This window comes from Triturus cristatus, chromosome 7 (assembly GCF_964204655.1).
Source record: "Triturus cristatus chromosome 7, aTriCri1.1, whole genome shotgun sequence".
Taxonomy (NCBI): domain Eukaryota; kingdom Metazoa; phylum Chordata; class Amphibia; order Caudata; family Salamandridae; genus Triturus; species Triturus cristatus.
The window spans coordinates 429,361,034-429,378,713 of NC_140590.1; the positions used below are offsets into that span (position 1 = coordinate 429,361,034).

General features: G+C 43.5%; 1 protein-coding gene across 3 annotated transcripts in view; it reads left to right on the plus strand.

The window, feature by feature from the left end:
- LOC146809872 (myosin heavy chain, skeletal muscle-like) overlaps window positions 1–17,680 on the plus strand; it is an 880,636-nt gene that overhangs the window by 552,220 nt on the left and 310,736 nt on the right. For all 3 annotated transcript variants that reach the window (XM_085616724.1, XM_085616725.1, XM_085616726.1), the window contains one exon: window positions 15,159–15,276. In XM_085616724.1, coding sequence (XP_085472850.1) covers window positions 15,159–15,276 — 118 coding nt within the window. The remainder of the gene's footprint in view (window positions 1–15,158; window positions 15,277–17,680) is intronic.

The following is a 17,680-nucleotide window of genomic DNA, read 5'->3' on the forward strand; positions in this document are numbered from 1 at the left end:
CATCTGGATTGTATCTCCCCTGAGGGTGCTCGCAGCTGCCAACGCCTCCTTCCTGCTAAGCTGGGCTTGCTAGTATGTGGGACTGAGGGTTTGTAATAGGTGAACTTTTTTGATGTTGCGGCATGTTCGACATTCTTGAGTCCATTTGGGACTGTGGGGCAGACTGTGAGACATGGCTCCGGATTTCCAGACTGAGTCCATTACTTCAATCCACTCCTTTACATCCTCTGGGCTGTCAAAAAAGTACATTTTCTGCTCGTGGATAACTTTAAGGCGGGCAGGGAACCACAATGCATATTTTAGAGTCAAGGCCCGCAGCTTCTTTTTAACTGTTTGGAAAGAGGACCTTTGGCGCTGAACCATTATTGTGTAATCAGGATACAAAGATATTTGGTGGTTTTCGAACTGAATCTGCGACCGCTCACTTGTTTTCTGTAGTAATACATCACGGTCCCTGATTGACTAGCCCTGCAATTGCTGTATTTGTGACGCGTGCTCCTTAAGTTGGGCTCAATCTCATTCAGGGTTTCCCATGCAATTTCACTGTGCTTGCTAGTTTGTCATGGTCAGCCTTGAGCAGAGGAAAGCCCTCCGTAAGAGATCCAATCTGCTGTTCAATGGCCTTGTGGAATTCCCTGATGTATTAAGTCCAGTTTGTCTTGGGGCGCCTCCGCGTTCGTGGGAGGAATGGAATTGGGCGATGACGGTCGCGTAAAGGGATCTGGGTCTTCCATGGGATGAGTGGTGATGGAAGACGATTCAGTACTTTCCCCTTGGGCGGCCCCATTGCTAGTGTCAACCCTTTTTTCAATTACTGTGGTTTACGTGTGAAGGTGGTGACAGGATAGTCCTCTGCTGCGTGTCTGGGTTTGCACACGTCCCTTCTGACAATTAAGACTGAGTTCTGTACTCTGCTCAGCCAGGGCTTCTGTAGTGACTCTTGGGCATCACATGTGGCAGTATTTGGGTTGTATCTGCACCCTCCATCCTCAGAGTTGTAGGCGTAATGTGGGCTCGTGCCCAGCACAGTCAGTATTTGATATGCTGCGTAAGAGATGCCTCTCCAACCAAGTTCAGTCCGAGCCCCTGAGCCACAAACCTGCACTGCCAATCTCGAGCAGCAGTGCCCCGCTCCCATCACACCATGCACAACAGTACCTTATGTGATCAATTTAGGCACCGGCCATATCTGGACTCAACAAGAACACTTAGCTGCAGATTGATCCCCAGAGTCACACAGCGATCCACGATAAACAGCAGTCCCAGCAGGACCCAGGCAGGGTGTCCCGGAGTCTCCACTTTGTATGTGCTACAGCCAGGCACCCGGCTGTGTGCCCGTGCAGGTAGAGACAACGATTAGGCCAAGATGATGCGGGGCAGCACCACAGGCCACCAGGTGCACTCAAGCGACGAACTCGAGCATCGGCCCATTGCAGCACTCTCTCCAGGGTGCCCGCCCAGCTCCAAGTTCAAGTGCAACTCCTGTCCAGGATCACACTGTTCTGCCCATGCAGGGGGGGTCAGGCAGTCATCGCTCAGCACCTCTCCGTCCCCGGGCACTCTTGCACCTCATGGCCAGTCGGGCACGCTGCTGTCCCAAGCAGCTCTCAGGCTGTTCAAAGTCTCGGCAATTCAATAGGTGTACACAGAATGGCGCAGGCATCTAGGGGGAGCAGTCCAGTTCAGCCCTGCAGCCGCTATCCCCCAACTCCGGTCACGGGCTATAGTCGCACCCGGCAGGCACGTGCCGGCCCATCCCAGCATCAGTTGCGGAGCTTCCCAGATTGGGTGGCGTCGGAGGCCAGAGAGCACACACCTCGGGTTCCGATCATGCTTGCTCCCAGTGGGCCAGCCCTCACCGGCATTAGGCAACCGATGGTGGTGCTGTGAAGCCAGTCGTGGTCTCCGCCTCTCTCCGCTGGTTCACTTCTGCCCCGGGGCATATTCCAGCCACTCCTCGCTAGGGCGTACTGCTCCCAGTCCACAATGCCTCACCTCGGGGATTCCTCCAGTTAATGGCAGGTACAGCCTCGCTGATCGTTCTCAGCCTCGTCCCAGTTACGCAGCAGCGGCGGAGGCGCTGTGGTATGAGCTCGATGGGGCACAGCTCTTGATGGTTTAACAGGATTACGATTCCTGGGGTCCGGATCCTCTTCAATCTGCGTCCGCCATGTTAGGTGGTTAGCCATGCCCCCGGTCCTAGGAAACATGATCAAATCACTCCAGACCTGATTCAACTCAATTGGTGACTGTCAAAGCAAGGATCAGCTTCAAGATAGCCTGCCCGATGCACAAAGCTATTCACTACAACACCCCAGTTTACCTGGCAAATAAACTTGAACTATCTGGTATGGTTAGGACCCCAAGCAGCTCTAACACGCTCTTGTTGAAACCTCCCAAATCTAAAAAGAAAAGAACCTACAATCGTGCTTTCTCTGGTCTCACCAAGAATGTGGAGTGCTCTTCCTCGTGAGATCAGATCTAACCCCTCTACCTCCTCATTCAAAAACACAAGTCAAATGGTTACTCCTGAAAAACCATCTACATCAATAGTCCTTAAGCCACCATAACCAACTTTTATCTCCTGTTGATATTCTTTGATATCTCATTCAGCATTGCAAATTTCTGTGCCTCTACATGCACCATAAATTTGGTTGCTCTTCTGTTACTTTACTTGTCCCACAAGGTGGGTTGCTGTTCTTGTTTGATATATGTGCTTGTTAAGTTACTTTGTGCAGTTGCATTTTTGCCTTTACCTCCTCTTCGCTTCTGCTCCTTTGTACAGCGCTCTGATACCCTCTCGGGTCATGTTTGCGCTTTATAAACATTTCAAATAAAAAATTAAATAAAGGAAGGGCTTAGGGCCAGATGTAAAGACCCTTTTGTGGTCCTAAATGTGATTTGCAAAATCAAAGGATTTGCAATGGCAAAATGACTTTTTAGAAGTGTAAAACCCTTTCACCAGTTGGAAAACTCTTTCTGACTCTTCAAGGGCTTTCGAGATCCTTTCTGGATTGCAAATAGGGGAGGGCATGAAATGGGTGTCCCCAGTGCTTTAAGTAGGCCGGGTCTTGCCGGTGCTCAGCACCGGCAGTTCTTAAAAGCAGATGCCGAGACGTGTCCCTATCAGGCTCTCCATTTTTGCCGTCACCATAAAAAAAATAAAAAAGTGACTCTTGACTCTGCAGCATTACCACCCTTCACTGCCTTTGATGCAACTTCAAAGAGACTCATTATAGTTATTTCATAGTCTCATCATTTCAGAACTGAAGCACTTTCACTATGCTAGACTACGAAGACATGGTTGTTGCTTATTTGTCTTATGCAACTAACAACCAATAGTACTGGCTTGTTATAAGTGTAATGTTACTTGCTGTATTATATATCTGGATTTAACGACCGAAGTAGCAAAATACCAGTCAAGCGGCACTCTAAGCTAAGATTTTCAGTTTACATGCTTTTAAGCCACGCCCTTAATTACATCGACCACGCCCTTTTGAGCGACCCTACAGTTTTTTTATCCCACTTTAAGCCCTTGGTGTCCCCATCATATATATGATTTGGAGAGAAACATATCATTGGTTTTGACTGCTACTATAGAGTCTCAAAAAGGAAGGTGTCAGATGCTACCCCTTTGAGACACCTTCCCTTTTTGTGAATTCTATCAGCAGCCTGGAAGGGAGTAGGTTGTGATCTTTGGGACTACTAAATGATTCCCTTGATATATTTCATAGCATAAGAAATACTTTTTTTGTATGGGAGCACTAGTTCCTAAAAGCAACATTTAAAAATATTATTTGGTTCTGTAAGTACAGCAATGGAGGTCCACTAATCCTTGCAGCTAAGGAAAGGGGTTCACAGATAGCGACATGCTTAATTAAAGTTCATTAGGCAGGTTATTCTGCCTCCGCCAGTGACTGAAGATTTTGTGGCTCCATCTATTAGCACATAGGTCTCCTAGCAAAATCAGAGACAGGTCACAAATAGTCGGTGCACAATTTGTGATCACTGTTTTCGACCTGTTTCCTCATACATCTGGCAGTCAGTATCTTCATCTATATAAACATATTTAACAATGCTGGTGAATTGCAATGTTTCATGTACGATGAGCAGTCAAACTCCTATTTAGGATGGTATATATTTATGCAGCAATGTTACTGTAGTGTAATGAATTCCACTTAGAGAAATCACTGACAGAATATCAGTAACCAAAATATTGTGTGGACAGAATATTGTGTTAAAAATATCGAGGACCAAAATCTCAAGAATGTAAGTGCAAATAGATAAGTATAGATTTACTATTCTCAAACTCCACATCTATGTACCTTGTATATATATATATACATATATAGAAGTGTAGCTCACTGGTTAGAGGAGGCATACCCTGAAGCAGAGATCAGACCCGGACCTGGGTTCGATTCCCGACGCGGCAGGGTCCAGAACCCAATTGTTCACGGACTCGATAATTCTCGCTTCGGTGCCCACTCTAAGCATGAGTTCACACTATGCAGCTCTGGGCAACAAGCCTGCTTAATCTCCACAACGGCCCCCCGCGGCGGGATGCCTGGCTTTCACCTTGGGGATGCCCAGTACGGGTTATCTTACAGGGAAAAACCAGGATGGGTTCCCAATGCAAGCGCCAAGATGCCCGTAGGGTGATAGCTGCGCTCTATAAGTACCTCAATCAATCAATATATATATATATATTCACTGAAAAAACCATAGGTTTCAGGGGTGTTATAGTTAGCTGGACTTTTCACTTGTACAAAACCATTGAAATTCCCCCGTTATAGTTAGTTCAGCTAACTATAACTCGCGCGCCCGCAATGCACTGCCGATGACGTCACATATTACATCACTCATGACATGGTCAGTGACATCACTCATGACATCACTGATGACATCTCAAATGACATCACTGATGACATCACTGATGACATCATCCAGTGAATGTCTGTTTTTCTGAAAATTAAATACGTTTTATATATGTATAGCTCAAGGTCGATGGAAGAATAAATGGGTATATAAGTGTCTAAATGGACGATTTGTTTTTGAAAAATTGATTGTGTAACTGACTGATTAAGTGTATCATAGTGAATACATGGCTTAGTGAGTAATGTTTAAATATGTAAATATCTGTATCAGTCTCTCACTTTGTGTATAAGTGGCTGCATGGGTTGGTGAGTAGCTACATGGGTGTCTATATAGGTTATTAGTTATTTTTTTGAGTATCAGTCTGAGTGTCTGCATGGTTCGGTGGGGGGTATTACGTAGTGCATAGGTGCATGAATGAGTGACACACTGTTTGTATGTGTTGAAGACAGCATGTGTGCAGGACTGTATGGGTGGATGAGTGTGTGTATGGGTGTGTTAGTGAGTGAATGACTGACTCAATAGTGTCTTTATGAGTAACTACATATGTTTTAAACTAGTATATGTGACTATTGGTGTATATAAGTGAGTAGATGTGAGAGTGAGAGATTGAAAGAGTTCCTGTATGAATAAGTATGTGTTTCTATAAGTGATTGTTTAAAAGACTAAGTATGTGTAAGTTTCCGTAGAAGTAAGTGTGTCGGTGTGTGTATAACTGTATATGCAAGTAAATGTATGTTTGATTCTTTATTAGCATGAGTGACTATGTGTGTGAGTAACTCTATGGATGAGTGGCATTGTGTAACAGGATGTATAGGTGTATGAGTACATATGAGTGAGTACATGTATGAGTGACTGTATAGGACTGTTGGTGAATGAGTGGATGTGTATGTGGATCTTAGAATTACTGAAGAGGTTGTTGTAACTGGTATTGGTATGTCCATTGTTTTGAACATTTTAGTCTCTATTTTTGAATGTGTGTATCAAAGGTTATATTAGGGTGAGAGGAGGTCTGCCACTCTATCACAAGGATGATGTCATCCGTGATGTCATCAGTGATGTCATTTGAGATGTCATCAGTGATGTCATGAGTGATGTCACTGACCATGTCATGAGTGATGTAATATGTGACGTCATCAGCAGTGCATTGCGGCGCGCGAGTTATAGTTAGCTGAACTAACTATAACGGGGGAATTTCAATGGTTTTGTACAAGTGAAAAGTCCAGCTAACTATAACACCCCTGAAACCTATGGTTTTTTCAGTGAATTTCTGAGGTTTTTTAAATGCTAATTCCTAACTATAACGTGCCTGAAAGCTATGGTTTTTTCTGTGAATTTCAAAGGTTTTTTAAATGCTAATTTCTAACTATGCCTACAGAGATAGGACATGTGAAGAAAGAAGAAAAAATGCACAGAAAGAAAAAAAAAAAGCAGAAAGAAGCAACAGAAGTCCTCAAAGACGAAGAAAAGTGCAGGAAGAAGGATAACGTGCAGAAAGAACAAAAAGAAGAGCAGAAAGAATCCTTGTTGCAAAATCATCCTGTACCCTCAACTTTTTCAGACGGATACTGGTGGTAGCTGAGTCTGACTAACCAGTAATAGAGCCAGTGCTATGTTAAAAGACACTTAGAATAAAGTGAAAATACCTACATACACTAGCGAACATTATGCGTTGGGGTCCCCCTGTGATTAGCATGACCTCCTCTGTAAGCCCCTAGTATATAATAGGGCAGGGGGATTAAAACTACCTCTTAAAACAGGCCACAAGGCGTTTTTGCACACGTTAACTCAGGCCCCGTCCCATCCCTTCACCACTGTGTAAACACGCCCTGTGTCCGTTTTTAGTTGGGAGATTAAGTTCATTTGAATCCTGAGGGTCCCTAGGGTCCAACTAGACCACTAGGTACCTCCAGTAAGTGCCACAGAGCTGCGTTGCAGAGAGGTGTAAAAAGTGACACGGCCTGGACCACCTCTCTGCAATGCAGCTCAGTGGCGCTTACTGGAAGCACTTGGTGGGCTAGTTAGCCCCCAGGGGCCCTCAGTATTGAAGGGAAATTATATCCCCAATTTAAAACGTGCCATAGTGCGTGTTTACACACATCACCTCAGGCCCCGTCCCCTCCCTTCACCACTGTGTAAATGCGCCCTGTGCCTGTTCTAAGTTGAGAGATTAAGTCCCCTTGAATCCTAAGGGTCCCTAGGGTCAAACTAGACCACTAGGTACCTCCAGTAAGCGCCACAGAGCCGCGTTGCAGAGAGGTGTAAAAAGGGGCTGTCTGCAGCGCAGCTCCCTGGCGTATACTGGAGATGCCTGTTGGGGGCGCGTTTGCAGAGTGCTGCACGGAGGGGGCATGGCCTCCGGCACGATGCCAGTCTTTTATTTCTTTTAATTTTTTAAGAAGGGGGGCTGTGTGGTTCCCCTTCTTATTCTAATTTATTGTCCCTGATGACCCCATCCCCCAGGGCCTGTCTCCTAATTATATTTTTTTGACCCCAATCCCCAGGGCCGGCCACTGTTTTTTATTATTTTAAAAATATATATATTTATAGACACACCTAGGACATGCTGGACAAACCGTACGTACCTATCACCATGACGATTTGCGTGATATTCATTAAAAGGCGACTATGCATACAATGAATCCACGTGGAATGTATTTACACCACTAGTGAAGCTCTGACATGTCTGATGCCCTATCGTGCCTAATCCCGGTAGACACCCTTGTCGTTTATTTATACAAACATGGGTAGCTATTGACGGGCACATTTAATACACATGCACACCAAGCCATTCAAAGGGGATTCGACAAAAATTCGACCAAAACTATGCAAGAAACCCCCCTCACGGTTAATAAAACACACATTCACTGCTGGATGTGTAATACTTTTTATTTTACTCTCTGGAAAGGGGACGAACATCACTTGAGAGTCACAGCGCGCTCCTGGCAGAGCCCAATGCATTGTTACACCCACCATTGCCTGCCGAGTGCCACACACCTCTGTGTTGTATTCCACCAGCTAGTGCATATGCTATGACACTCTCTAGCCTATGTGCACTGTAACACCACCCCGTGAATATGTCATGCCACACTTGTCTTCGCACGGGTTATATTGCCCCATCTAACGTGCCTTCCTCGATGCCTATGTTATAACGCACAGTGCTATGCCATACATATTACAATCTGGGATCCATATCTTTTTCACAGTGCATATGCAACGTTACACTCCCCAGCACATATTTTATATTACAACTTTAGAGACTAGTTAGATTACACAACACTGCTCTGTGCATATTACACTCCAAGGCGCATATCGCATAGCACGCGCTAGTGCCTGTGCTATCTCGCGCTCTCCAATGAATCTGTCATTGCGCACAATGTATTGCATATTATATTTCACGCCCGGTTCATCTTATATCACACTTTTTGGTGCATAGTTTATACCATACACTATATCTAGTTTTCATTTTCAATCGTGCTCTCAGGACTATGTTCTATATAACACTGTGTTCACCTACCCTTTTTATAGGCATTACATTTTGCGATAGGGGGTGGAGGGTCATGGGGTGTTTCTGCCAAGTGAGCCCGGAGTCACAGTCACAAACGTCCTCTTCTTCCTGAATAAAAGTGAGATTATGCTGCATACTTGTTCATATTTTAAGTAGTTCGCACAGACACACGTTTTAAAAACAACAAAGTTCCTAATACCCGCGATCTCTGAACAGTTATCTTGCTGCCCCATCCCCCTCCTCCCTATCCTCTGTTGTGTGAATCCATGGACTAGCCTCCTCCCTCCTGCCATGCATGGTCTGATGTGCTGCCACTGCCCTCAATTTAGTATGATGTACCAGTCCACTCCTCCTGCCCTTCATAGCCCAATTCTATGCCCCATCATTGACCTCCTGCTTAAACTCTGTGCGTAGCTTGCTGCTCCTATTCTCCTTCCCCCTGCCCTCCGATGTCTTTGTGCATGCCCCTGCTCCATCCTTTTTGCCCACCATGTTCCATGGACCTGCCACTCCTATCTACTCTGAGTGTTCTGTTGAGCTGCCACTCCCCTCCCACCTGCCTAGCATTGTCAGATGACTGTAACCTGTCCCTGCCACCTCCACCCTGCCTGTCCACATGCCATGCCCCTATCCTCTTCCTCCTGTCCTACATGGTCCATTGTACTGCCACACCCTTCTGCCCTCCCTGGTCTGTTGTGCTGCAACTGCTCCTCCTGCCTGCCCCGTGCAGTCTGTTGTGAGGCCCCTTCCCCTGAACTTTCTTGTCTGTGCACAGGTCCTGACCCTCCCTTCTATCCTCCATCGTCCTTTGTGCATGCCCCTGCACCCTCCTTCTTGCCCATCATAGCCATTGTGCTGCCACTAACCCTCCCACTTGCCATGCATGGTCTTCTGTGCTGCCATGGCCCCTCCCACCTTCCCTGTGTGGTCAATTAGCTGGCCCTGACCCCCTCCCACCTTCCCTCCATGGTCTGTGTGTATGCCATCACAGTCTCACTGTTGCTCTTCATGGTGTGTCTTGCTTCTAGTGCCCATCCTGCCTGACCTCCATGGCTATCTTGCTGCTCCTGCCCTGCCCCCTTGCCTACAGCCCTCTGTTTACATGTGCAGACCCCTACTCCCTCCCTCCTGGCTTGTCTGTTCCATTGTAATGCCCCTGATCCGTTCCTCCTGCCCTTTATGGTCTGTTATGCTGCAGCTTTCTCTCCTGTCTGTCCATTATGGTCAGCTAGCTACCATTGCCTCTTGCCCCTTTGTTCTCTGTTGTCCATGTGCATGGTCCTGTCCCCTCCCTCTTGCTTTCTGTGGATTGTTGTGCTGCACTCCCGTCCCGCATGCCCTGTGGGGTGTATTGTGCTGCTGCAAACCCTGATGCCTGCCCTGCAGGGTCAGTTTGGTGCACCTCTCCATGTCCCTCCTGTCCTCTGTTATCCAAGTCCATGTCCCTACCCCATTTTCTTCCATGATCCAATGTACCATACTTGCGAACATTTTGAACTTGGTAAGAGGAAGATTTTGAAAAAAAACTGGGGTATTGATTTTCCCCTTTGAGTTACATTGAAAAAGAGGAGATTGTAGACAGGAGACAGATCAAATAAATCCCATTTGAGCTTAAAAACATTGGACGTTTCCTGGCTGAATCGGGTCTGTTGGTATGTATGGTCGTACTACCATTGCCTCTTTCTTCTGCCCACAATGGTCTATTACATTGCCACAGTCTCTCTTGCAAGTCCTGTATTGTTGGTTTGTTGCCCCTGCCCCCCTTTCCACTGCCCTCCATAGTCTGTTGTGCTGCCACAGCCCTTCCTGCCTGCTCAGTGTGGTTAAATTGTTGCCTTTGCACCCTCCTACCTGCCTTCAATTTTCAGAGTCCGTGCCCCTGGCCTCTGCCTCTCAACAGTATCCTAATGATCAACTAGATTGCTAACATTCTATATTTATTACAAAAGTGTGGAACGCCTGACGTCATCTTGATGTAATCAAAACTGTAATACCTAGAGCATTTCCTTTAGAAATTACATATATGAGAAGGTCTTATTGACATCAAAATTATGGTTAGTGGTCTAAAAGACTAAAATAAGGACATATTTTCTGAGTTTTCAAATAGCGACAAAGCACTTTTAAATTATTTGTTATCTTTATGTTTTTTTATCCAGTTGACCACTTGATTAAATGTTGCATTTAGGGGAGAGGATGTGGTGTTACTTCCAGAACTGCAGACTTTGCAACTGGGGAACCAGGTTGGAGTTTCTGCTTCAGCTCGACATTCTGTGATTCTGGTCAAATCACTTAGTCTCCCCATGTCTACAACCAAAATGAATTTGTTCTTGTGTGATGTAACCAATGCTCATGTAAAGCACTGCAATACCTGACAAGTCGCACTATATAACACTGCAAAAACACAAAATAATAAGGGTTTTGCACACTTCTGTCATTGGGCTATATTTGGGCTACATCTGGGTGATTTTGGGCTACATTTGGGCTCTTTTGTCTCCGGTGGCCATCTTGGGAGATTTATTTGTTATGAAGTTTCCTAATTTCCTCATGTACTGCAGTCTCCTCAGTAGGAAATGCTTTCAGTTTTTTACTTTGATTCCATCATGAAGGTATTCAGATATGTCACACATTTGCCATAAATTCTGAAAGTTAGCACTCTAGTTGCTCATTAGATCACTGTAGTAAAACTACTGTTCACCATGGAAGTCTGCTCCTGGTATTAAAAGTGCATGTTTCAGTCTGCATGTCAGACTTTTTTAATGAAATAGAAGAGGATTTGAGAAGTCACTCAAAATGTGCCCTCATTTTCTTTCTTCAGCATTAATCATAATTTCTATGGCAAAATGAACCCCCTCATTGTGTTCCTTTTTAAATTAAATGTTTTAAGTGTTACCAGTTTATTCCAATCAAGATGGCTTCAGGTGTGCCATACTTTTGTCATAATGAAGACAGTAAGCGCTCTAGTTGTTTTTAAGAACACTCTGGAACATTCTGTTATTGGGCTATACTTGGGCTACATCTGGGTGATATGTGGGCTACATTTGGGCTCTTTTGTCTCTGGTGGCCATCTTGGGAGACTTATTTGTTATGAAGTTTCCTAATTTCCTCATTTACTGCAGTCTCCTCAGTAGGAAATACTTTCAGTTTTTTACTTTGATTCCATCAAGAAGGCATTCAGATGTGTCACACATTTGCCATAAATTCAGAATGTTAGCACTCTTTTTGCTCATTAGATCACTGTAGTAAAGCTACTGCTCACCAGGGAAGTCTGCTGCTGGTTTTGAAAGTGCATGTTTCAGTCTACATGTCAGAATTTTTTAACGAAATAGAAGAGGATTTGAGAAGTCACTCAAAATGTGCCCTAATTTTTCCTTCTGCAGCACTAATCATACTTTTTATGGAAAAATGAACCCCCTCATTTTGTTCCTTTTTAAATTAAATGTTTTAAGAGTTACCACTTTAATCCAAGCAAGATGGCTTCAGGTGTGCCATACGTTTATCATAAGTAGGACTGTTAGCGCTCTAGTTGTTCTTTGGAACACTCTGGGAAGCTGCAGTAGAACACAAAGGAATCAACTGACAGTCTCTGCCCTTGTTGGATGTACATGTTTTACTGAGAATGTCAGACTTCATTCTCACATGACTGAGAAAGATAATGTGAATTTACAGAAAATAAGCTCTCAGTTTAGCTTATAGATCCACTTCCAAACCTCTGTGGCAAAAGCATGAGAAAATATTTTTCTCTCAATCATGATATCCCAGCAGAAGGCTTTTTCACATGGTGAAATCACCTTAGAACATACCACAATTCCTAAAATGAGTATGGTACCATCAACAAATGATTTATAATGTAACTAAAGTCTTAAAACCTTCTATTAACTGCAATGCTTTTTAATTAGGTGCTATCATGTATATTGGTCCCAAGATGGCTGCCAACACTTCTTGGATGAAGTGCTGACAGCCAATCAGATCTCACATATTTATATGATTTTACTTTTGATTTTCTCAGGAACTACTGAACAGATTGACACCACACCTGCAAAAGGCACTTCCCTGAGCTGAGGACTACCTCTGCCAAATTTCAAGTAATTCTGTTCAGCCGTTCGGGCTGTACCTTGGACTAAAGGTCCCTATGGAAAATTGCATGGGGAAAACGCGTTTTGGGACCCCCCTTTTTTCTCAGCCTCCGCCTGACGAATCCCCCCGAGACTTTCAGGGTAGGAGCGGAGCGGAGCGCCCCACCTATTTTGAAAATTTCACGAGGATTCGTCAACCGGCGCCAAAGTTATTCCAAATAGAATGTTGCGGATTGCCTATGGAAACACGGTCCTAACTATAACTATCTACTGGCGACCGCCAGTAGATAATATATATATATATATATATATATATATATATATATATATATAGATCAACAAAACGCCCTAAAGCTTCAAGAGGGCACACAACGGTGTTCCACCCATCCGGACTGTTGGCCTCTCAGTAGTTCGCCTGCCTGCTTCCCAAATTTTGACTTCCATGCCCGACGCGTTCCGAGGCCAACACGCCTCTTCCTCATGGGCTCTTTCATAAAAACACGGACAGCTCACCTCTGCATTCAATAATTATTTATTGAATTAAACCGCCCTGAGTGGGCGTGGCTTGTGCTCACTAGCATGATGGTAATCGTAGTCCATAGAGGTGAGTAACATTATATTCCCTATGACATAATCTCCCTCTATTCTCACACAAGGTAACTACATTTTGTTTTTGTGAGTAGTACACACAGGTGCTGAAGTAAAATCAAGGGTGCCTTTTCATCACACTGTAGTTCATCAGAATGATGTTGCTCACTGAGACCACCATTAATGTAAATACAATATGAACACTCTGAAGAATATATCAGCCTTCCGAAGAGAAGCCCCTTCTGTTATACAAGATTTTGTAACATGCAATAAAAATATAGTTTTATACTTATCCAAGAATCAGTACACCAAGCTGTTAAAGTCTGTGGGCCCGATTTACAGAACTAACTTAAGACAAAATCCTAAACTTACTACCATTTTGGCATTCACAGAAGGCACTTACTCATTTTGGTATTCACAGAAGGCACTTACTCATTGACGAGTAAGTGCCTTCTGTGAATACCGAAATGAGTAAGAGCATTTAATAATTTTGGTATTCACAGAAGGCACTTATTCATCAATGTGTAAGTGCCTTCTATGAATACCAAAATGAGTAAATGGTAGTAAGTTTAGGATTTTGTCTTAAGTTAGTTCTGTGGATCGGGCCCACTTTCCAAACAATAATTGGATCCTTAGAATAGCTGTCTCTGTTCAGCTACAGTTTCCAAGGGCACTTTCAGATTAAAACAAACAATCTCAAAGGTCTGCAAAAGTTCTTATAGCAAAGTCTTAGCTGCAGCAAAAAAGTATGTTGATTGCCTGACAAGTAAGCTATGAATCTCAAGCAGACTTATTTCCGATAATGTCTCAGTGGCCACCCCTATTTCCAAACAGCCTGGGAGTTCAGCAGATTCATGGGAACTGTAGTTTGCTTTCAAGCTCGAATGCGTAGTGCGTCCTCTAGTGACGCACAGCCTTTAACAATGAGGTGCCAGTGTTCTAAGACTACTGTTATACTTTCCTTCCCTCGAATAAAGTTAGTGTGAACGAGTTTGGCATCTTGCACTCGCTCCGAATGCTGGATAGCCAGCCATAGAACTTGACACAAAAAACTGAAGGTCAATTGTTTATCCAGGGAAAGGTGGCTAATCTAGCCCCACAACTAAGTGACCTCAGGGGCTATAAAATCCAAGTTTTGTTCAGTTTCGAGCTTTTGGCACCAAAGCCAATTGCTCCAACAATCATGTTTCGCTAATGTAAATAACTTCGAGCAATCCCCCGGGTTCTGCCTTGGACCCTGCCCCGCTGCAAGACTTTGAGCTCTCAAGAAATTACTTATTCCCCACGCATACAATTCGGATGGGACGGTCCGCTTGGTGTATCTGGCTGGGCTCCATCACAGGCAGCCAGAAATCTGCCTTGGTCCTGCTTAACCGGAAATTGATATTTTTAAACAAGCCCTTTACTTTTTGCTAGTAGAGGTTTATTGATAAACAGAAGGACTTATTAGGAACAGCAACATATTATGGAATACTATTTTCACATTCAACTACTTTAATTATAGATACACCTTGTAGGACAGGTATTAGTTATGTAAGAATTAGGAGGGTGTGAAATGTACTAGATTTGCTTTCAAGTAATAAAGTAAATGCCAAGAAATTTAAGCAAAATTATACATAACTGCACAAAATATGAATCTTTTATTTGGTGCTATATTTTAGCACAAAATGTAGCCTTGCGTCAATTTTTAATGCAAGTATTCATTTCACTGTAAAAAATAGCGCAAAAAATAGAAATGGAGTGAGCAACAGCTGCTTGCATTCTCCCCATTTGCATTATTCCCATGCACTTGTGGGAACATTTTTCTCAAGCGGCGCATGATTAGGCAATGTGGTGCTGTAGCGTAATTTCTGACATTTTTCATAACAAGCTAAATGCTAAATTACGCAGATAATGCCAGAATGATTTCAAATTTGCCTGTGCCTAGTAGAAATGTTTTGTGACCTGGAAGAAAAATACTCGCTTTGTTTGTCACACACCACATACTTTATTTAAAATATGTTGTGGGTCGTGCTATACTGCGTTTCCACACTCGTTTCATAAAGAAGGTCACCTAATGTTTACTGTCAAGTGCAAAATCATTTTGAATTTATGCCTTTTGTAAATTATTTCGACAGGTTAACAGTGAAGCTCAAATTCGAAAGTTAGAAGACTTGCTGTCAGAAGCGAGCAACAAAAATGATGACGGTCAAAAGATCATTGCTGAGCAGAACATTTTAAAAGCCAGGCTCACAGGTAAGCAATGTTTTATGACCTCATCAACAGAGAATATTAGAATAGAATTGTTATGCCATATAGTAATGCCATTGTATATTTATCCTATGAAACTACACAAATCATTAGTAGTACAGTAAAATTTGATGATATTGGGATATACATTAATCCATGTCTTTCAGTATTGTCAGAATTGGGTAGCAAATTCTCTTTCCAAAAGGGGTATAAAAATATAGTTCTTTAAGGATATGTTCAGTAAATATTTATTGGTACAATTACATAAAAGAATAAAACAACAAAGCAAGAATAAATATCTGCATATCTGAATATAGTCTGCTAAAAGCCCTTGGAGAGAACAGGGAAAGATGAAGCCCAGCATGCAGAAGAATTCCCGGTTGGCCATGGAGCAGAAGAGGGAAGAGTTTCAAACTGTCAGCTTCTATAATAGTAGTCTGACAGTTTGGCTCTCAGATAGCAACCTCTGTTTTTCCTTGCAGTTTAATAGCAGTAAATATTGTGTTGACGGACTTGGAAAAATGTGCCAAGTCCTCAGGCACCCTGGTTGTCATATAGAAGTCCAAGGCATCTTTGGAAAGGGGAGAACCCATGCTTTAAAAAGATTGGTTTTATCAAAGTGTGCTGTGCAGTTAAATATTCTGGACAGTAGCAGAGCAAATGAAGCTTAGAGTCTGTTGTGTAATCACTGAACCTGCAATGGCCTGTGCCAAATACTGCTGACCAGTCATAGCAGAATTCATTAATTGGGAGGACCATAATTCCCGCTCGGGGAATTCGGAACCTGGTCCCCCTACTTAGGGCTGCCTTTAGATATGACTGCATTTTTGTTCCTTCATATGATTTTACAATTGGGCTACATAGGTGGGCATGTGAACAGTATCCTATTCTGCCTTTCTTTGGGCACGGTGAGGACCTGTTTCTTCAGAATGGATTTTACAGCTGAATCAGAGACTGTGGTAGAAGCTAAGGTTTCCATGTTTACATTTACGTCTTTGATTCTGAGGTAGAGAGACCATGTGCTGGCCACCGTTGTGAAGTTCTCCAGAAGGGCCTTCTTTTACAGTGTCTGATTTGGCTTGCTGGACTGACTAGTAATATGTATGTAATGCGAGAGGCCTTACATTCAAATTCCTGCCCAGTCAAACTAAACTCAAGACATAGCTTTGGCCCTATCTCGTAAAAAATGTCAATTTTAAAATACGGGCCAAAATTCTGGAATCCAGGTTGCATAAATGTTTCTCTTCCCTCATTCAACACTCACAGGTGGGCTTTGTTCTGAAACGTTCCTCCAGAAATCACTTGAGGACCCCTGGTCACTTGCTAAGGGAATCTAAAGATTTGGTAGATGATATGCTATCTCTCTAGAAAAATCATCCGACTGAGTAGAGTGGTAAAATCTTTCAGTTCTGGACAGATTTGGTATAGGCCCGGATTTAATTTCAAGGGTCAGTAGATTGTACCACTCCCTGATGATGCAGTCAAACTGTGACATTTTATTTTCCCATCCTATACCAATAAGCTGTGGTATGAGACAGTGATGTCCTTTGTCCCCTTTGTGATTCGCCTTGGACCAGCAGGCATCTGCCAGCTGGTCAACTATTCTGATTAAGTGTATATCATTCACATCTGGTCCTTTATGCAGACAACGTTCTCATGACAAATGCAGACCCCTGTGTGTAATTGCAGTAACTGATGTCCTTAATTGCCTCCGTCCCAAATTTCTCAGGCTACAAGATAAAACCAATGGCCCGCTCTACCACCAGAGTCATTGTCACCTACCTTCCTCTGAAATAGGTTTGAAATGACTGACACTACTTCGGCATACTTCTAAATAGAGGCATTGATGGGGTGGTGGAGGATAATGTTCTTAGCTCCACCTCAGACATCACATTTCTTTGTGGGGCAAACTAGAAGGTGGTTACCACAAAATATAACTATCCCTTTGGGATTCTACTTCTTGTGATTAGTAAACCAATGCTCACCCAGTTTAGAGTTTGGCAGATAGTCTGATGAGTACCCTCTCCACCAAACCCAAAGTTCTGGTCCACATTGTCCGATGAGGGCAGTATTATTCTGACCCCATCGTGCCATTTAGCTATAAAATAAAACTTGACCTACAACCTGGTTCTTTCCAAACATAGGCATCTATGACTGGTGATGTTTCTTGCAGTGGCAAATGCTGCACAACTAGAGGAAACCCTTGGTTAGCCATATTGGCAGGGTGGCTACATGTGAGCATGTTATTACAAGATGAAAAATCAGATGTCTTTCTCCACCAGATTTGGGAATTCTTCCCCTTCATAATGGTAATCCTAGTGAGCATTGTTTGCCTTTATTGTGTGGAGTGACTCATGCATGGTATTCCTGTCCCTTTGGACAGTTCCATAGTACATACTACCCTCTGATC